General features: G+C 40.5%; 2 protein-coding genes across 2 annotated transcripts; both read right to left on the bottom strand.

Moving 5' to 3' along the window:
* Positions 1-2,970: 2,970 nt before the first annotated feature.
* On the bottom strand, positions 2,971-10,089 carry LOC136449398 (uncharacterized). Its single transcript, XM_066449424.1, has 8 exons — positions 9,668-10,089; positions 5,200-5,338; positions 4,677-5,067; positions 4,513-4,575; positions 4,217-4,309; positions 4,010-4,117; positions 3,404-3,505; positions 2,971-3,299 (listed from the first exon to the last, which is right to left on the bottom strand). The coding sequence occupies exons 2-8, from the start codon at positions 5,203-5,205 to the stop codon at positions 3,046-3,048; spliced, it is 1,017 nt and encodes a 338-aa protein (XP_066305521.1). The 5' UTR covers positions 5,206-5,338; positions 9,668-10,089; the 3' UTR covers positions 2,971-3,045.
* Positions 10,090-10,609: 520 nt separating this feature from the next.
* On the bottom strand, positions 10,610-13,676 carry LOC136449400 (protein transport protein SEC13 homolog B-like). The gene is made up of 2 exons (XM_066449425.1): positions 13,521-13,676; positions 10,610-11,845 (listed from the first exon to the last, which is right to left on the bottom strand). Exon 2 carries the CDS (start codon positions 11,775-11,777, stop codon positions 10,860-10,862), a length of 918 nt encoding a protein of 305 aa, XP_066305522.1. The 5' UTR covers positions 11,778-11,845; positions 13,521-13,676; the 3' UTR covers positions 10,610-10,859.
* Between the last annotated feature and the right edge of the window lie 7,263 nt (positions 13,677-20,939).

Raw genomic sequence — 20,939 nt, 5'->3', positions numbered from 1 at the left:
TTTCGTCTAGATTGATCAAAGATGTGCAATCAGCAAATATCATATATACAACTTGTATATGTATGGACGCTGTGTTTATAAGGCTTAAAAATAGGGTTGTAGAGCAAGCAAAAGGTTGGTATGAGAAAGCCACGGGATGGAAGGTTGAAAATGATGGTCACGGGTGAGATTCTGGCATGATATGTGGTTAGAATGTCCTTTAAGGATTTTGTATCCAAGGCCGTTTAGGATAAATAGACAACAAAATTGGTCAGTAGTTGATATGAAGAAGGAAGAGTGGAACTTGGAGTATAGGAGAAACCTTGAAGACGAATATGTAGAGGAATTGGAGAAACTAATGGTATCTTTGGAAAATGTGGAGTGTGGCTAGTGAGGAGAATAGGGTTATATGGAAGCTTAGAGCCGATCTGGCAAGTCCTCCATAAGATCTCTCTCTCTCTCTCTCTCTCTCTCTCTCTCTCTCTCTCTCTCTCTCTCCTCTCTCTCTCTCTCTCTCTCTCTCTCTAGGTTGATGACATTTGGATGGGTGGTTGCTCAAAGAATGAAAGATATTTGGGACACTAGATTACCTCTGAAAATAATCTTTTGTGTGCATGATTTGGAACAACATAGTGCAAACTGGTGAGCAAATGAAGAGGAGAAAGTGGAAAGGGAGCTTTCTTCCTCTTTATTCCCACAAAATAAAATACGAATATTCTTGACATGTAGGTTGATTTAGTTCTATCATGAGTTGAACTTAAAATCTGACCATGTTTCACTACTACAGACTCAGCTGTCACCGCCCTCATTATCACTATCGATTATGTAATAACTCGTGGTGAAACTGTGTCACCGACGACTAGAGAGGGACGGCGGTGCCCGGAGTGCAATCAAACCAGCGGAGAAAACATCTACCACCGATGGGTGACCGTTGGATCAGGCGGTGATGCTGGGGTATCTTCTTGCCACCATATTATACGTTGAGCCGCCTTTAATAGCCGTTATGGTCGTCGGCACGAAAGCAACATTTGGTGGTACCGGCGATCCACATTCTACGTGACTGTTGAGTAATGTCCCAACTACCAACATGCTTTCATCACCATTACTTCCGCTAGGAGAAGCCGAAGAGGCTTACCTAGTGCTCTACATATTCTTCATGTCCACTTCTTTGAAACCACCCTTCTTCCTTGTTCACCCCTTCTTCATGCAACTTCAAGCATGTCGGCACGGCAGACAGCTACTTGAAGCTTTCGAGCAACAACTCATCCACCGACGAGGACGAGCTGGACCTCAAGCGACGACGACTCTAGTGACTATAGTTCTCCTGATCGGAGTCCTCCCTAGACCTCCGAGGAGGAGGAGGAGGACGCCTTTGGGCCCTCGAAGTGGTCGGAAGACGATGACAAAGCCGATCCCGAAGATGACGGCGGCAGCACCGACAAGGATCCAAGGATCATTCATGCATGCACTGTAGCGAGACAACAAGGAGTTAAGTATTGTATCTGTATGTGGTCGTCGACTGACTGCAAGCGGCGCGCGGTTCCCTTCCAAAATCCAAACGTTGTTGCTTGTCTTGAGGAATGTGGACGATGCCTTGCCTGGGATTGGACTGGGTTGATACGGTGGCTACTTGACCTTGATCATCAGCTAGAGGCCTAGAGTACGACCCCATTTCGGCTGAGGTGAGCTGAGCCTTCAGGTTCATTCATGCTTCGGATGGGTGGCCACTGGGCATCCCGCGGCGTGGCCGCCTATGCCCATGTCGTCTGCAGGAACGACTGAACGAGCCTGCAGGACGCATCAGGGACTGGCAGGGAAGGAAGGAGCCGTCAGCTTCGGATGTCAACGTCCTTGCACGCTGCGTGAAGCCCATGTCCTGAGCAAGCACGCACCAGTTAGGAGTACGTCATTACGTGTATCCCCAGTTATCTCCCAGCCCATCTCTGAACTCCCTCTCTGACCTGAGTTCCTGCTCTCTTTCCCTCAGTTTTCCTCTCAAATCCTATCAGCTGGTAGCCTGGTAGAGTGCATGTGCAGCATGTCTATCCGAATCTTTACAGGTTCGTAATACAATATTTCTGTAAATTCTTCATAACGAGAATTATTTTAAATCCTTTTTTATTAATAATTAGAAAACGTTAAGTGCCACACCTATGCATTCAACTAACTTTGCATGGTGTATGCGATCGATCAAATATTGATGGCGATTAACTCCCCCTCCTCCTCGCTCCCCGACAGCCACCTTGGGAAGTAACGCCACCATAACTGCAGCTTGGGTCACGCACCACGCCGTGTGCAGGCGTACATCTGATGCAGGATTTCTTGGGTGGGGGATGTGAGGCGGAGTTTTTGGTGCTGGTGCTGGTGATTGGGGGCGGAGTAAAAAGGAGAAGCGGACCCTCCGCTGCGCAGCCGCTGGGGGCGGGGTGGCCGTGGTTTCCCCGAGATTCAGCTGGAGCGAGCCAACGATGACCGAGCTTAGGCGGGGGCGTGCGGGGCTCGCGGGGGCGCTGGAAGAACGGATTCCGCCCATCCCGGAGCTTTCTGGCGACTCGGCTGAGGGAGCTCGGCGTCGCCGCTGGGGGTCGGGGCTGGGAAGGACGAGCCTAACGGATTCCTTGGCTTCACTGGTATTCCTAGCATAAATTATTAAACACTATCCCAAGTAAGACAATCATCTAGGCCTGGTTCACTTTGCAAATTTTTTTTAACCCGATATATAGTACCACTTTCGTCTTATTTAACAAATATTATCCAATCATGAATCAACTAGGCTCAAAAGATTTATCTCGTGATTTCCAACTAAACTGTGTAATTAGTTATTTTTTTACCTACATTTAATACTCCATGCAAGTGGCTAAAAATTGATGTGATGGAGAGAGAGTGAAAAAACTTGGAATTTGGATGGCATCTAAACAAGGCCCTAGTTTTACTTAAGTACAGAAGAAGTTTTGTATGTCTTATATAAAATTAATTATACTATTTTGCTCGTCAAGAAAACTTCATTAGCAAACACTACGAAGTTGAGACGAATCAGAATAGTTTACTGTTGAAAACATTTTGGCTTCAAAGTGCATCTAATATGACAGGAGAGATAATAGAACAGGTCACATTCCATAAGTGTAGAGGTACAAAGCCATGTGTGGTTGATTCCACAGGGCTGTTTGCACTGTACGATACCACGTGCACTTCGGGCCTGTTTGCTTGTGTCCCAGGCAGAGTTGCCTGGCAGGGCTGCAAGCAAACAGCCCTTTCGTAATTTGTGCTAGAATCTTCTCGCAGCGGTGCATTAAAAAAAATCCGTAGAGTTTCCAGGATATCTGCGAAAATTCAATATATTAAGGCACAGTAAGTAACATCAAAACGAATCATATGCCTTTGTCATTCTATGGATAAAGATAAGCTGGGGTTATAAGCAACTTGCCTGAATGTCCAGACCAATGCAGTCCAAGTCCAGCTTGCTCTGTCATTTGCTCCGTGTGCAATGTGTGAGGTACATAATCATCATGGGTTATGGTAATGGAATCTGCCAGGACACGTACATCATTTTTTAATCAAAACAAATGTAAAACAGATTAGTGTATTTATGACAGTTGGACAAACGTTTAAATAAGCCAGTTATATATCTTATAAAGCACTTGCTAATTTTTTTCTCAAGTGAACTGTCAAAGATAAATATATTTTTTAAGCCATTATTTTGATTTTTTTAAGATCAAATAGTCAGTATGCTTACATTTTACCCACTTCTATCAACACAAAAACTTGCAAATGTGGACAAAAATGGGCCTTTATAACGAGCAGGGTCACCATGTGGTTTGCTAAAGCATACAAGTTTGCATACTCACATTTAATTACTTTTCACCAAGTAGGACAAATTGCTGTCATGCCAATTTAATACAAGGGTAAATGATTGAGAATATTTACGTTGTTATATGCATTTTTGCATTGAAGTTATTATTCTAAAAACAAGAGGAGACGTAACAGAAGTACAGAACTATCAGTCACAGTTAAAAGGTGAAAAGATGCAAACCATGCACTGTTACTCCAACAGGGTCGTTTGCACTGTGTAATACCATGTGCTCTTCATAATTTGCACGAGAATTTTCTAGTGGTATTAGTCCACTACAAACAGAAGAATCTGCCAGGATATGAAGGCACGGTAAGTAACTTGAAAAAAAAATGATGTGCCTTTGCCATTCTTACAGATAAGGATAAAATGAGGTTACAAGGTATTTGCCTGAATGTCCAGAACAGTTGAGTCCAACTTGCACTGTCACTTCTGTTTCCAAAGCATGAGGTGCATGATCATCTTGAGGTATGGTGGTAAGTTCTGTCAGGTCAATTACAAATTTTCATTAAAATGAAGACAAATATAAATACAGATCAAAATATTGATGGAAGGTGATAATGGATGTAATAAGCCAAATGATCTATGCATATGGCTATGGAATCAAGTGTAATTTTACAAATATTTTTTAAAAACACAGTATTGTTGATATTAAAAGTTTGCAATGATCTCATGATGACACGAACCATGTGATCGCCGTGGTTTTACAAAAGTCTCTGGATTCCATAAAATGACTTCATCAGAGCTGTCTGAAAGGGGAAAAAAGAGGGAAAACAGTACAGAAAAATAATTAGTTAGGCAAGAAGATGCAGATAAAGAGAAATAAAGTGTCTATTAGAAAAATTAGTACCATATATTCTAGTTGTTGAGATGTCCACAGGCAAAATACACAGATCATTTGATTCGATATGAGCTCCTTCAGATGAATTATTTTCTGGGTACACATGATTCATCAAGGATAAACCTGTACTTTTTGTTGAAAATGATTCAGTTTGATGAGCATCAGTATCACAGCCAGTAGAACTGTTCTCCATGGTAATGAAGGATGCAGGAGTTGAGGGTTCAGTGTTTGGTCCAACTAGCTCCTTTTCAATAGATGTTGGTGAACATTCAGTGATAACATAGCAATCATCGTTATTTGGCACCTCATCATCAGTAAAGGGACCATAAAATATTGCATGAACATCTTCAATGAATTCAACAGCCTTATCATGAGCCGAATCAAGATACTTGATCGGGAGCTGTCCATACATGGGGAAAGTTAGTAACAAAGCATTATCAAGAAAATCCTATGTTGCGTTCGAATATCCAAATATGTGCAAACCGAAAAAATCATGTTAAACATCAAACTTATGAGAAGGAACTACTACTACCTCCATGAACTTTTTCACATTTTCCTCAAATCATGCCCATGTCGAATCCACCCATATGTGAGAAATCAATATAATCTGAATTAATGCTTCTCGCCATTAGCTTTTTTTCTTTCTTTGTCAATAAAATAGTGGAAATGTCCTGTTTCAGAGAACATTGAAAATTCAACATTAAGTACCAACAAACATTGTTAGAGTATAACATACCGTTCTAATTGTAGCAAGTATAAATTTCTACCAGGTTCTAGGAATAAGCTTGATAGCAATCCAGACATCTGATTCAGACAGTCAGGAACAGTAGATGTACTTGTTTAAACTATTCACTGGCATTGAGTGGTAAATGCTAGTTTATTTTACATAATCTGATCCTACATAACTACAATCAATTAACAGGATTCCTGGTCAGAACGATACAATGTGTATGCAATAACACTAGGCAGTTTACGTCCTGTTTCTAAACTCTAAAGGCATGCGGTTCTTCCATATCAAGTCATGTTTAAAGATGGCAATGGGGACCCGCGACCCGATACCCGACGGGTATTTACTCCATTAGGATCTAAATATGGGCTAAACACATTACCCACGGGTACGTAAATGGACCAAGCCCTTCACCCATCGGGTACGCGAGTATGGGTATGATCCAGCAGTCCCCGTAACCGTTTACCCATGGGTGAAAAATACCAGGCCATCTGAAAGAGATCAATGCTCCGTGGTTAGACTACAGATTCTGAAAAGTAATGCAGGTAGAGAGAAACAAATATGCTTGCCAGTAACCTTGGTCATATTTGGTGCAAAAACCATAGCAATGTTGCGAGCATTCATCTTGTTGTAGCTTTCATTTTCCACCACATCTGCCATGAGATTGATGGCTTATTCAAGCAATGCTGCTTCAATAGGAGGTAGAGTACTTGCAAGATGGCTACACTTTTCTTCAGTGTTGCAGTGCATCACTTGTTCTAGAGTCAACGAGTCCAATACTCCACTTGAAAGTTCCCAAAACCATGTCTATAATCAGTAACTTCTACATTAATCATGACTAATGTAGAGGAGAAACTAAATGAAAAGGAATCTTAATTTGCAGAAGATATTATTATATGCTATTATTTGTCTAATTTTATGTGCTCTGGTTAGTGGTGGTTGCTGTTGAATTGTTGATTTTCATGTGCGTGAATAAATTGTTGGCGGGTATGGGTGACCCGACGGGTATGATTTACCCGGCCGGTATGGGTCTGGGGAAAATTCCCCACCCATGACGGGTATGGGCATTCTGACGGTACCAAATTTTTATGGCGGGGATGGGTCTCGGGTGGCCATACCCAATGGGAATTTACCCATTGCCACCCTTAGTCATGTTTGCAGGATAGAATTTGCAAATTAGGATGACACTGGTGTCTGAACCTTCAGACAAGTTGTACTATAATCCCTAGCTGAATTTAGCAAAGTGTGGTACCTGTCATTCACACAACCTACGGTGGACAGTTCTGCTCAAACAAAGCTTGATGAGACTAAGACTGAGCAGAACAAAAGGGTTGATTTTTATCATCGAACCGTTGGTGAAACCTCAGGCAGATAATTTAAACGAGCAAAGATTATTTGATCCCCTCTCCAATAGACCCCAAAATTAAGTAATGAACCAGTAGCATCCAAGCACCCAACCAAACGAATCATCAAACCAAAGCATAGTCCTTTCAGAACCCCAGTAAAAGAGCATCATACTTGATGAGGACATGGCACCTCATCATATGAAGTCAAAATAGGAGGTGGATTAACAAAGGTTTCTCGCATAAGAAGTTTTATATCATTCCAAGTTTGAGGCTTATCAGAAGGATCTAAAGACTTCCACCAAGATAAAGCAGAATGTCGCAAAACACTAACTGTATTTTTTATCTTCCTCCTTGGACACATAAGGCGAGTAGCAAATATGTTATCGATAGCAATTTCCCACTCCATGTACTCATCAGCACCTATACCATCATAAGTCGGTGGATACGAACAACCTGTCATTGTAAACACAAAAACAAGGAACAAACAGTGAAGGTTATCCCTAATAATCCTACTACGCAGGTGGAGTGGTGCTGCCTCTCAAGATCATAGCAAAAGGAAACACCTTATCAAGCTCTTACAAGGTTCTTACCAACACAAAACAGTGGACGGTACAACCGGTGGCTGGTACGTGATACCTGTGAGGGTGTGACACCAAGATTGCAAGAGTCTTTTTCTGTACCGATCTGAAGTATATGTGGAGCTTGGGAGGCACGCAAAAGAACAAATATGTATATGTGGCACACAAGTCAGTGACAGACAACAATATTGAATAAATGTCTAGAGCACTTGTCCTAGTTGCTGGCCTATACATGTTCCTATCACCAGTTGTGATAAACAAGAGAGGAAACAAGTATCAAAGGTAGCAACGGATGTGAACAAGGCAAAAGGTATCACAAACAATAGAGCTATTGAGTGTTCCTTATGTGCTCATTTTCGATATTTTCTATTCTCTTTTACTATTTTTATTTTATTTTTTTGTCCAATCTTTTTTTCTTGCTTTTGCTCTTTTGATATTTTTTCTCAGCAAGGAGCACACAAGAATAAACCACAAAAAATTTGAGCTCAATTGAATAAAAGATGTGGCCTATAAAAAATTAGGACTGTGCTCTAAAAAACATACCAAAATTTATGGGCCCAGAAACTCAATTTTCCTAATCGAATTTCGCAAATCTAATTTTTGCGAACCCAACAACGCTGGGATGAAATAGATCTAAAATTTTCTGGCGTTCTTCGTAGATATAAAATTTTCCCCGTTTCGAGTTCGGATGTAAAAGTTATGACTGTTTTAAGGAAGCTGCTCGAATAAGGGTTTTAGTGGACACAAGATGCAAACCGATGGTGATACGGAATAGCGGCGGGTGAAGGGATCAACACAAACTAGAAAAGAACACAATCTAAACCAGCAACAAGACTTTGACCTAGGATATAAACTCAACAAAGCGAACTCTGAAACTAAAATATGCAAAGGCTATGGCGCGGAAGGTTCTAGGATAGAAAATAAAAGTATGGCACTGGACTATAGGACGAATGCGAAACTCTTAAACTAGGGAATAAAAGTGAACCTGACGGTATACCTTAGCTCTGATTATCACTTAATGGAGACGGGGATCCCGATCTTCCGTCAGGTGATGGTAACTATCGTTGTGGCAGAGAATGACACACCGATCCGGCTTCAGATCGAAAGATCGAACCCTACAATCTTAGCACCAAAGCTCCTCTGGTTATCAACCGAGTCACGGACCAGGTTGATCTCGCCAAGAAGGCTAATCCATGTCTGCGCAACGAAGAACACAAGCAAGAACAAGAAAAATCGCAACCAAATTACAAATGTATGATTAATCTCACGAGTTGGGGTCTCACAAACCGAAAAAACGGCGAAACTGTTTCTTGACAGAATAATCTAAGCAAAACCCAAACCCTAATGTAGGTGGTGGCTACTGATTATATAGCCTAAGGGACGTTCAAGGATCCCTCTTCACGTCCTAAAGGTGTCCCAACACGTTACAAGGCCCAACGGCCCAAAAGAAGGTGTCGCAGCACCCTGACAGATTCTGGACGCTGAATTGTTTCAACGATTCTCGTTGATTCCGAAGAACTTTTGATGTGATACCACTTGAATTGGCTTCCTTATCAAATTATCTTTCCATCCATATGTGGATCATCGAAAACGGAGTTCGGATGCATCCTGGGCGTCCATTTTATTACAGACTGGTCCTGATGGCCGAGGCAGACTCGAACTCGGATTGGACTGGGCCTCTGGCTTGGCTTGGACGTCCTTGCTGGCCTCCTAAGGTGGTGACCAAGGAGGAGGACGTCCAAGGGCTTTCTTGGTGGGTGATCCAAGTCCTTAGGTGTGCTCCCACTTGGGCCAGGGTCCCAAGGATGAATAACAAGCCCATAACGACAGTGTAGCTCACAGCAGAAACAGCGACAGAATATATTGACGATTTGGAGGCCTTGTCGATGTGATATTGAGATGGAACCAGATCTATTTGAAAGCTTATCAAACAAGCTTTCCATCAAGTGCTCATTGACCTCGATCGCACTCCGGATGGATGAGTTATGGCCTTTTCAATGAGGCACTGTCGGGCTGCCGACGAACCAAAAGTTCAACTTTGATGAACTTCCATTATGAAACACATTTGAACCTACAATCAAATAGTGACATGTACATGTGGAACCAAGTGAATTATAACCAAAGCTACTATGCAAATGTAGAAACAAGCACACCTTATAATCATTGTTCGTATCCGAAGATGTCATGTTCTCATCAATACTGCCCTAAGACTAAAAGGAGCCGAACTTGGTGGGAACCAAGAAGAGATGAACCTAATCGCGCCGCGACGACGAATAACCAATCCAGAACGAAAAGCGCTCGCTTATGGAACCGAGGTAGGGGTAAAAAAGAAAGAACTGAAACCCGCACCTTCCGTCGCCGGCCGCCGGCGACGAGTGAGCTCTCGAAGCCGCCGTCTAGCCTTTTCGGGGAAGAAAGAAGAAGAAAACAACAAACGAAGTCGCTAGGGAGCTGAGGAGAGTGGATGTTGTACAAAAAAGTGGCCAAGCGCGAATCTTTTGGAGCACGAACTCCTCTCCCGGGCCTGACGCTTGTGCGGCCGCAGTTGGTGTAGTTTCAGAGGCGAACAGAACGCACTCCCGAAATCTTGTCAAATTAATTAATGCGGTCGGTTATTTTGTAGGGCTATGATTAATCCAGTGATCTTTGGGGCCGGTCTGCGCCGTTGGTTACCCGAACTTGGAATCCCCGTTGAGGAGAGGGACACAAACTCTGTTTTCTCCCTTTCTACGAGCAGGAAAAGGACTCACTGTGATGGTAACATACAGTACTACATGCACATATTTTCTCTTTTCTGGTGGAAACAATTCGATTTCAAGAAAAGTTTCTGGGTGCCTGATCCTAGTTCTAGGAGTCTCAACCCTCGATGTTGGATGGACCAAAAGAAAACACTGTAGGAGTATAAACAGAGCTTTGTGACTACTAGGGTGACGAAAATGACGAGTACTTTAACAGGATATTGAAGGAAAGCGAGTGAAATGGCCTGCAAAGAAACGCCCCGGCACACGACGCGATTGGAATGGCGCCAGGAGCCCAGGAGAGCTGCCTTCCAGGCTTTTTCGGCCCTGGCCCCTCGTTGATACCAGTGAACCAAATTGTGCTTGGCTCATCTTGTCTGGCCACAGTTTCACTGGAGAAAACTTGGCCTACAAGTGCAAAGCTTACATCAGCAATGCAGAGAGCATCAAGTATATCAAATTAACCATTATCCTGAACAGAATATCTGATATACACACGAGTAAACAACGAATTAAACATGGGAAACAAAAGGCACTGAATCGAGAAACAGAATGACCCACATACATAACAAGTTAATTTTTCATTTTTGCCCGAGCCTGAAACCATGTCTCATGCACTGTGCCTTGCCACAAGCTATGACCACAAACAGTTCCACATGCTACCCATGTCTCATGCACTGTGCCTTGCCACAAGCTATGAACCACAAACAGTTCCACATGCTACCCACAGGGGCATAGCTTTACCTTACACGAAAACTACAATTATTATCACGGCAATATAAGTGAGGAACAACTCTAGAGACCTATGGCTCAACGGTCGTCACTTGCTGCCATTCGCCATCCACAGCTTCCTTCCACAGGGTCACATTGTTGTTGCCGTCAGACACCGCCAGTATGTTCCCAGTCAGCGACCAGGACAGCCTCCACACAGGGGTTCTGAAATCATAAAGCACCCGGCCTTCCCACTGCTCGCCTTCTTTTGCTGCTGTCCAGATAACAACTGTTCCATCCTGAGAGGCGCTGGCAATGGTGGACTTTGGAAGGCCTAGGTTTGGCGCCCACGCAACATCTCTCACCCAGTCCTTGTGCATCTGTAGGGCAGGGAAACAGTCCATCCGCCAATTCCCATTGTTGAGCTTCCACACCTTCACCGTGTTGTCGCAGCCACCAGAAGCGAGTTTCTGAACATACTCAAACTGACCAGAAGATCCTGCACTGATTAGAGCTCCCGGTGCCATTGCCGGAGCCCATGAAACTGAGGTCACACCGACTGGATGCGCCTGGTCAATACGTGTGGTATCCCAACCTCCATCAGAACGAGCAGTGAAGACTGAAATGTTCCCATCTGATGAACCACAAGCCAAGCATAGACCCAGCTCATGAGGGGCCCATGCGATGGAATTCACAGAGGACTTGTGCTCAGCAAAGGTGTGTACCAGTGCCCATTCATCAGGCTTGCTTCCTTCCTTCCAGATGATCACCCGGCCGTCGTAACTGCAGGATGCGAGCATGGAACCAAACTTGGGATGAGCCCATGCGACTTGCCATACTGGGCCTTGGTGTCCACTCAAAGTTGCAAGCTGCTGGTGCGAGTTTCCACTTACGCCAATGATCTTTATTGTGTTATCAGAGGAGGCTGTAGCTAAGCGCTTCCCATAGTAATCCATGGCGATATCATGCACCACATCTTGATGCCCAGTCTCAATCTTATGGGGTGGCATTGTTCCAACGCTCAAACTTTAACTTAACAAATATGACAACCTAATTCTGTGTTCACCACTTCAGTCTCCTATATGATTAAGCGAGGATATTAGATAAATGATAAATCAAAGAATAACGTAAGTACATAAGGTATGCACACTTACTAGCCAAAAAATGAGGCCAGGTTAAACATCATATATTCACATGGAGTTGATGGTATGCCATATTGCAACCACAACAACATCAATGCAAAACACTGATTTCCCACAATTGGGCCAAATTCATCATTTGTCAGATTGCATACTAAAACACAGGATGATTTAGGATACACCACTGAACAATACATTTCATCTAAATTAGCTTATGAAGCTCAGAATACTGGCAATGGTATATCTATTGCAGCATCAGAAAAATAACACCAATCGACCATGTTAGAAAGGTGCATGAATGGTGATGGGAACTTATTTTTGGAAGAAAAGTAGGAAAACACAGTCCAGCATATATGCATAAAATGCAGCAAAAACATTTGGTACAATAACATGGTTTTAACTTTTTAGATTGCAACCCTCTCAAAACCACTTGTATTCATTTTATTAGAAAAATCCGAAATAGACCAAAAAGAGCTTAAACAAACTTCAACAACCGACACAGGGGGCATCCTGAGAGCAAAAGCTGCAGAAGCATGAATGGTGATTGGGAATTATTTTTGGAAGAGAAATGAGAAGACATAGTCCAGCATATACACATAAAATGCAGTACATCTGGTATGATAATGTCTTTTCCACTTCTTTGAAATTTTCAAACCGACTCAAAACCACATCTATTCATAATTAAGCCCTGAAATAGACCGAAAAGAGCTGAACGAAACTTAAGCAGCTGACACAAGGGTACCCTGCGCAGAAAAACTGCAGAATAGAGAGGTTGAAGCAAAAAAATATATGCAGATAGTGGTGTTACTAAGGCCTTGTTTAGTTGGCGAAATTTTTGACGAAATGGTACTGTAGCACTTTCGCTGTTGTTTGACAATTAGTATCCAATCATAGTCTAATTAGGCTTAAAAGATTCGTCTCGTGAATTTCGTCTAAACTGTGTAATTAGTTTTATTTTTTATTTATATTTAATGCTTCATGCATGCGTCCAAAGATTCGATGTGACGGGGAATCTTGCAAAATTTTGGGAACTAAACACTACCTAAATAATAATCTCACGAAAATAACGCACGAACTCAACCACAAACTTCTTAACTTGATGAGAGAGATGCTACCATATAAGGCTGGATTGTTTAGTTCTATTATCTTTTTATGAATCCAAGGCAGCAAAAGCAAACTTGTTTTTCAGAAACATCCAGCGCGAATCAATACAATCATACAACACATGGCGACTTGATTTTGAGAACAAATCAAATATTTGCATCTATCGCCAACCAACCTAGCAGCATACGTTTGCAGCAGGAAACGTACAAACAAATACTGGATTCACCTACAGGAATAGCGAACACATCCCGGTCCCGGAGACCCGAAACCGGAGGGATCAAGGGTTGGATCTGCGAAACCCCTAGATATACTACATACCAAACTAATAACAGCGTCCTCCCGAAATCCGTCACTATGCCAACACGCCCCCGTAGGGTTCGCCCCCACGACCTAGGCTGGCTGGGCGTGGTACTAGTACTACAGATCAAAAGATCAATCGATTCGACGCGGGTCAGGAACAGATCACAGGGTACAGTGGAGGGGATAGAAGATTGAGCGGAGAGATCTTGCCTTAGCCGTGGACGGAGGGGGCGAGGATGAGGAGGAGCCGGCGTGCAGGGAGGACCGGAGGAGGGGATCGCTGCCGCTGCTGCAGCGGAAGGAAACAGGCGAGGACTACACGGCGCTAGGCCTATACGGCCTTTTGGGTCAAGCCCATCAAACCGGGCTAGGTTCACAAATGCGATCCGGCGGTCATCTGCCGGGGCCCGGGGGTCGTCTTCGAGTCAGGATCCGACTAGGCCCGCACCACCCTGTCTACATGCTCACTCCGCCCGATATCCAGCCCGATCGGGCTGGCTGGCCAGCCTTCTCACATAGATACTATTTATATGAATCAATCAACAGTATTTTTCTCTCATATAAATGAATCAGCAACGACACGAACCAGCCAACCGAACAGGCTGATTATTTGATAAGAAAAAGGCCCCCTAAGCTTCCTCGCTTCTTTGCGAGAGCCTGTTTTTCCTTCCTGATCTCTAAAATCGGGTAAGTCACCCGGAATTTGGATGCGTCTGCCAAACAGTATGCGCGGGCATCACTGAAGGCGGGATCGAGCGCCCGGGAGTCATCGAAGCGCGGGAGTCGGCGGCATACTAGGACCAAGGTACGACGTTACGTTAGTTTCTTTTTCTTTTTTTTTCTTTTTCTTTTCTTTTCTGTTTTCCTTCTTTCTCTTTCTTTTCGTGCTTCATTTTTTATTTTTATTTCTTTTATGTTTTATGTGATTTTTTTATTATTCTTTTCATTTTTTATATTTTATATGTTTCTTTTATTTCTTTTTTCTTTCCTTCTTTTTCTTTTCTTATTATTTTTATTTCCTTTCTTCAATTTATCTTTTATTTCTCCTTTCATGTTATTTTTCATTTTTGTTTTTATTTTTTTATTTTCTATGTTTCCTGCACGTATGTTTCTTTTCTTCACTCGATATAGGCAGTTGGTGTCTTTTTTTTCTTCTGCTTATTTTCTTCTTAACTAGGGAGTAGGCTGTTACGTTAGTTTCTCTTTTTTATTTCTTATATTTCTTTTTTCCTTTTTATTTTCTTTTTTATTTTCTATTCTATGTTATTTTACTCTAATTAATTACTTTATTTTTTCATGTACATATTTATTTCTTATTTTCCTATATATTTTTCATTTGTTATTCATGTTTTATGTGTGTTTTCTTTTCATTTGCTATTCTTTTCATTTATTATATTATTATTGTTTTTACTATAATTAATTATTTTATTTTTATTTTTTTATTGTTATATTTTACTCTTTTGGCATTTCTTTCTTTTTCTTTTTCTTATTTATTTTCTCTTTTGTCTTTATGTTTTCTATATTTTTTTATTTTCTATTTTCTATTTTACCTTACTTAAATATTTTTATGTTAATTTTTTATTTTTCTATATTCCATGAGATTTTATGTTCATATAGTATAGATGTAATGTTCTATGATGTTTTTTGTGATGTTTCCGTGCTACATAATGTCATGTTCTGTGATGTTTTTTATGTTTATGTAGTATATATGTGATGTTTTATGATATTTTTATGATGTTCACGTGTTATAAATATGATGTTCTATCATGTTTTTATGTTCATGTGGTATAGATGTGATGTTCTATGATGCATTTTGTGATGTTTGTATAGTATACATGTGATGTTTATGTAGTATATAATGATGATCTATGATATATTCTGTGATGTTCATATAATATACATGTGTTGTTCTATTATGTTTCTTATGATGTTTTATGTTGTATTTAGTAATGTCCACTTAGTATACATCTGATATTCTATAGTATATTTTATTATGTTTGAAAAGTGCCCATATGATATTCTTTTAATTTTTTCTCTATTACGTATTTTTATTTTTTTCCTTATACTTTGCTCTAGATTTTATTATTCTTTATTTATGTTATGTATTTATTTATTTATTTTTATATATATTATAATACTAATTTTATGAACCTAAACTGAGAACGTTCTTCTTACAAAGATAGAACATTGTTTTTTAAATCTAGAACATCGTCTCTGCATAATAAAAGAAAATGTTTCATCTTTATAAGATAAATGTTCACGTAATATATATGTGATGTTCTATAATATATTTAATGATGGTCTATGGTATATTTAGTTATGTTCACTTAGTATACATATGATATTCTAAGTATATTTTAGGATATATGAAAAGTATCACTGTGATGTTCTTTTGAAATTTTTCTCTATTACAGAGTTTTTATTTTTTTCCCTTATGCTTTGTTCTAGATTTTATTATTTTTTATTTATGTTATGTATTTTTTATTTAAATATTATAATAACAATTTCATGAACCTAAAACTATAATATTATTCTTCTAAACCGAGAATATTTTTCTTACGTAGACGGAACATTGTTCTCTGAACCTAGAACATCGTCTCCGCTCAATAAAAGAAAATATTTTATCTCCATAAGATAAATGTTCGTTAATAAAATTTTATCTAAATATCCATGTGGGGTCTTGTTTTGAAGAATTTATTACAAGAAACTCGATGGTGCAATCAAAATTTAATTTTAGAGTTATAACTTTTTTTAATCTGTTAAAAGTCACCGCATGTGGATGTGGTGGGCCCCGGCGGGATTTGTCAGCCTACACGCACCATGCGTCCGTGTTGCCGCCCATGAAATTTCCCATAATGCCGCTTTTCCCGCGTTGCCAGCCGACGCGTGGAGTCATCTGAACGACCGGACTGTAGGAGCTCCCGTAAATCACCTATATGAACTTTTAAAGTCATTCGTTTTACTTCCCTGGCCGGTTATAAGTGATGTTCAAAGGCGGTTTCATCTTTTCCTTTTTATTTATTTTGATTGAATCTTTGAAAAATTATAGTAAATTACAGAAAAATTATAAAATAGAAAATCCAATTTTATTGGACTCAACATGAGTAGATCTACATTGAACATATAATATGGTATGCTTTAGCATAAATTTTTTGCTATAACTTTAGATCTATGTTTTTCTATAATTAATTCATAGCTACAGTTTTTATGGTCCAATTATGGTGAAGTTTTTATAGTAGACTAATTATTGTATTCTTGAACTGTAGTAAAAATTTTATACTTATTGGATCATGTATAAGTCAGTTATAGATTTATTTATGTGTATGCTTGTTAAAATGTATTTATAAATCTATAACTAAGTTATACATGATTTAATGAAAATGCAATTTTTATTATAGTTCAAGCATACAATAATTAGCCCACCATATAAACTTCATCACAATTAGATTATAGAAACTGCAGCTGTGAATTAATTACAGAAAAGCATAGATCTAAAGCTACAACAAAAAATTATACTAGAGCATATTCATTGTGTAGACCTACTCATGTGGAGTCCAACAAAATTAAATTTTCCATTTTAAGATTTTTCTATGATTTACTATGATTTTTTAAAGATTTAGCCAAAATAAATAAAAAAGATAAAGATAAAACCACCTTTGAAAGCTGCTTATAACTGGTTAGGGAGGTAAAATGAACGGTTTTAAAAGTTCAGAAAGGTGGTTTACCCAGTTTTAGAGTTCAGGGAGAAAAAACAGACTTTCATAAAAGTTGAGGGAGTTAATGTAGACTTTTTCCTATTTGATATTTTAACTATCAGCACAGAAATTAATGAAAGAGTAAAAAGGCTTGATATATGTTGGGGACCAATACTAGGGTGTCCAAAGAGGGGAAGCTAATAACCGTCAACGTTAATTTATCCAAGTGGTCAAGAGTACAATTACAGCTCTTGTCGACCCCTAGGTACGTAAGCTCCGTCTTGTCCGACCCCCAAGGGTTGGCTCCGCCTCGGTCGACACCAAGACCGTGGGCTCTGCCTCATCTGACCCCCGAGGGTTGACTCCGCCTCGTCCAACCCCAAGACCACAGCCTCCACCTCATCTGCCCACAGAGTGTTAGCTCCTTCTCGGTTGAAAGGATCTAACAAAGCTTAGAGAGGAGTGAATAGGCATATCTAAAAATTTACTGCAAATGCTAAGTTCAAATTTGTTAGTTAATGTATGAAGTCCTAGCGTTTGGGTCGGAACTCCCGACGTTGTCAGAAGTTCTGGCGCAAACGTCAGCAGTTTCGACGCCTACATGAACTACAAAAGCAGTGCCAAATTTAACTTTACGGATAAATAATCTTACAACCTCATTTTCTAGTGGTTTGATGAAGATGTTGAGTCACTCCCTTGACGTTGTAATGCCTCCAAACCGTAGATCGAGTCCAAACCCTAAAATAGAAGTTTACGAGAGAAAGAGACAAACAAATACAAGTAATCTCTAACAATCACAACAACAACAATAAGCACGCAAGACACAAGGATTTATTCTGAGGTTCAGCAACCCCACAAAAGAGCTCCTATGTCCTTGTTGTTGAGGTCACTTGAGCTTTTTACTAAGAAATCAAAGAGTGATACAAATTTTCTAAGGCTCTTCCACAAGATGAAAGCTGACCTTTCCACTAAGAAATCGAAGAGTGATATAAATTTTCTAAGGCTCTTCCACAAGATGAAAGCTCTTGGGCAATGCTTAGCCGGCTAGGGGCAAAGCTCCAAGAGTAATAGACGCAAAATCAACCAGCTTGATAAAGAAATTAAGTGCTCAAGCTTGCCAAAGTGATGTTCTCACTTAATCCACTCTCTTTTCACTCAAAACCCTAAGGGACTCGAAGATTAGAGCAAAGGAGGGAAGAGAGGGATGCTTTAGTTGCTTAGGAGCTATTTTGTACAAAGTGGGTCAGCTGTGAATGAGTCCATAATGGTTAGAAGTGAAGAGGGTGGTATTTATACTCCATAAAGAAATCTAACCGTTCAAATCTACATCGAAAGTTCCGATGCAGATCTCGGGACTTCCGACGTTAACAGAAAACACTGTTCATATAGGGTCAGAAGTCCACGCGAGTAAGTTAATGTTGGAACTCCCAACAAATGTCAGGGCTTCCGACATGCGCAGTTAAGCAAACCAGTAAAGCTCTAGGTGTCGGGACTCCCGACAAGGTTCGGGGCTTTTGATGGTCAGAAGTTCCGACGTACGTTGGGACTTTCGACGAGCGCAGACAGCGAGTCAGTTAGAACCATAGGTGCCAGGACTCCTGGCTTGGGTCAGGACCTCCGACCGTCAGAAGTTCCAACTCGTGTCAGGACTTCTAACGTCCATAGTCACCGCACAGGCTAAGTGACTAGGAGTCAAAACTTTCGGCAAGAGTCGTGACTTCTGACTATCAGGAGTTCTGGCTTACATCGGGACTTCCGACACAAACAGTCACAGAAAAATAATCTACGTGCTCGTAGAGTACTAGAGTGTCTCTCTTTTGATTTTATTATTATGCTTGAGCACTCTATCTTCCTCAGACTAACTAATTTTGCATCCCTCTTTATAGTGCGGCGGATCCTAAACTCAAAAACAAAATTATAACCTTTGGAGAGCGTTTTGAGTTTGTCTGCCTTTTCAACTTCAAGAATTGAGGGATACAATTTCATCTTTATCAACTCTTTGAATCTTTCATAGGACCAATAGCTGCGACATATCTCATTAAGATCATATTAGTCCCTAATTTGAATATCATCAATACACCAAAACCCACATAGAGGGCAAATGCACTTTTAATCTCCCACTTTTTGGTAATTAATGACAACCAACTTAGGCTTTTATAGGAATGAAAGATTTTAAAAACTTTTGAACCCCAAAATTTATGAGGAGCTCCCCCTTGATGTATGCATGAATTTGAATTTCAATTAGCATCATCTATACTTGATTCGCATACATCAAGACAAAAGCTTCCCCTAAATTTTGCAAACCGTAGGGTACAACAAGTGTGTGTCAACAAATAGATATGTGTGAAAAGAATTGCAATATAACATGTTATTTCACATAACAAGTAAAAGAGAATATGATGGCCAAGATTTCAAAATATAATTTGAAGCAACACATGAACATCCAAAAAACATTCACCATCATAAGTAGAGACAAGTATAAGCTAATAAGATAAATAGATAACCATAACTTGTTCTACAATCATTCATCACAAACACATATAAATATTTGTCCATCACAAGCTTGCCACCACACGACATAGTTCATACACGCTAAATGTTTTAAAGTTCCAAAACAAAAAGACCAACTAACTTATTACAAGAGAAATTAAAGCCTAACACTCCCCCTTTATCAACAAGTCTCAAAAGGGGTAGGCCGCATGAAAAACCAACTACTCATCCTCAGTCATCATCCTCATCTTGATCACCTTCCTCATCACCATCGTTGTCTTCATCATCATCATCCTCTATGTATTTCTCATCTTCTTCCATCGCCTTGCCCTTGCCATGAGGGCGAGAAGTCGCATCAGCTTCATATGCTGCACATGCCTCATCATATAGAGCCAACGGATCACGGGGAGGCACGAATGGTGGCAGAGGATAAGACACAATCCCTGCTTGCTGTTCCAACCGGTAGAGGTGCTCTTGCATATCGTGCTCACGTTGAGCACTAGCACATCACTGACCAAACATGTATGTCATGAGGAACTTGAATTTGATTGGCTTCTTACCCAAGGAGGAAGAAGAGAGGGGCTCAACACTAGAAGATCGGGCAGCAATAATAGGTGGTGAAGCACCACGATGAGAGTGAGAACCTGCAACACCTTTCCTTTTTGCTTTGTATGTATCACTTTTCTCCCTCAGTTCTCTAGCAGTAATGATGGAGGTCTTGTTGGATATCTTGAGAAGCTTTTACTGAGTGTCATAGGGAAATCGAATGTCGGACACTTGCTCAATGACATGCATAATGTATGGTGCGTAAGGGAGATGCTTCACGGGATCCTTAGTAGCATCATGGATCTTGTTCCAAATATATCTGCTAATGAAAAACTTCTGAAACTCATCTCCAAATCACTAAAGCACTTTTTGTGAATCATCATGAAGGAAGGTAGAGTCACCTACCTTTAGATACAAGATCTATAGCAGGATGTTGTTCAAAACATAATAGTAGGGCTTCAGAAACACTATGTGTCCATCAACTGTGTGTCCATCAAGATACATATGTTGGTACTCCTCCAAAGCGAGATCCTCATACTCAGTCAACTCAGTAGCAGTACGGTCATTGTGACTCAAACTAAGAAGGCAAGAGAAAGTGATGAAGTCCACCTTATAATGCTTGCCTTCAGTGGTCCAATGAATAATGTCAACAACACCAGTAGGGTCTCTCTCATGATGATAAGAAGCATAAAACTAATAGATTAGCTCATTGTTTCAATGCTTCCTAAACTCTAGCAGGTAGGACAACCCCATTAAGTGTATATCTCGAACCATCTGCTCCAGCTCGGGTTTGTTGTACTTGCCAAGAGAGTATGCATCAATGCACTTCATCTAAAGGACCAATGGCTCCCTCTTCTTCAAAAACTTCTGATATAGAATTGAATCATAAAAGTCATAA

Source organism: Miscanthus floridulus, chromosome 5, assembly GCF_019320115.1.
Source record: "Miscanthus floridulus cultivar M001 chromosome 5, ASM1932011v1, whole genome shotgun sequence".
Taxonomy (NCBI): domain Eukaryota; kingdom Viridiplantae; phylum Streptophyta; class Magnoliopsida; order Poales; family Poaceae; genus Miscanthus; species Miscanthus floridulus.
The sequence above is the reverse complement of the archived record's forward strand: the minus strand, read 5'-3'. Positions and strand labels throughout refer to the sequence as shown.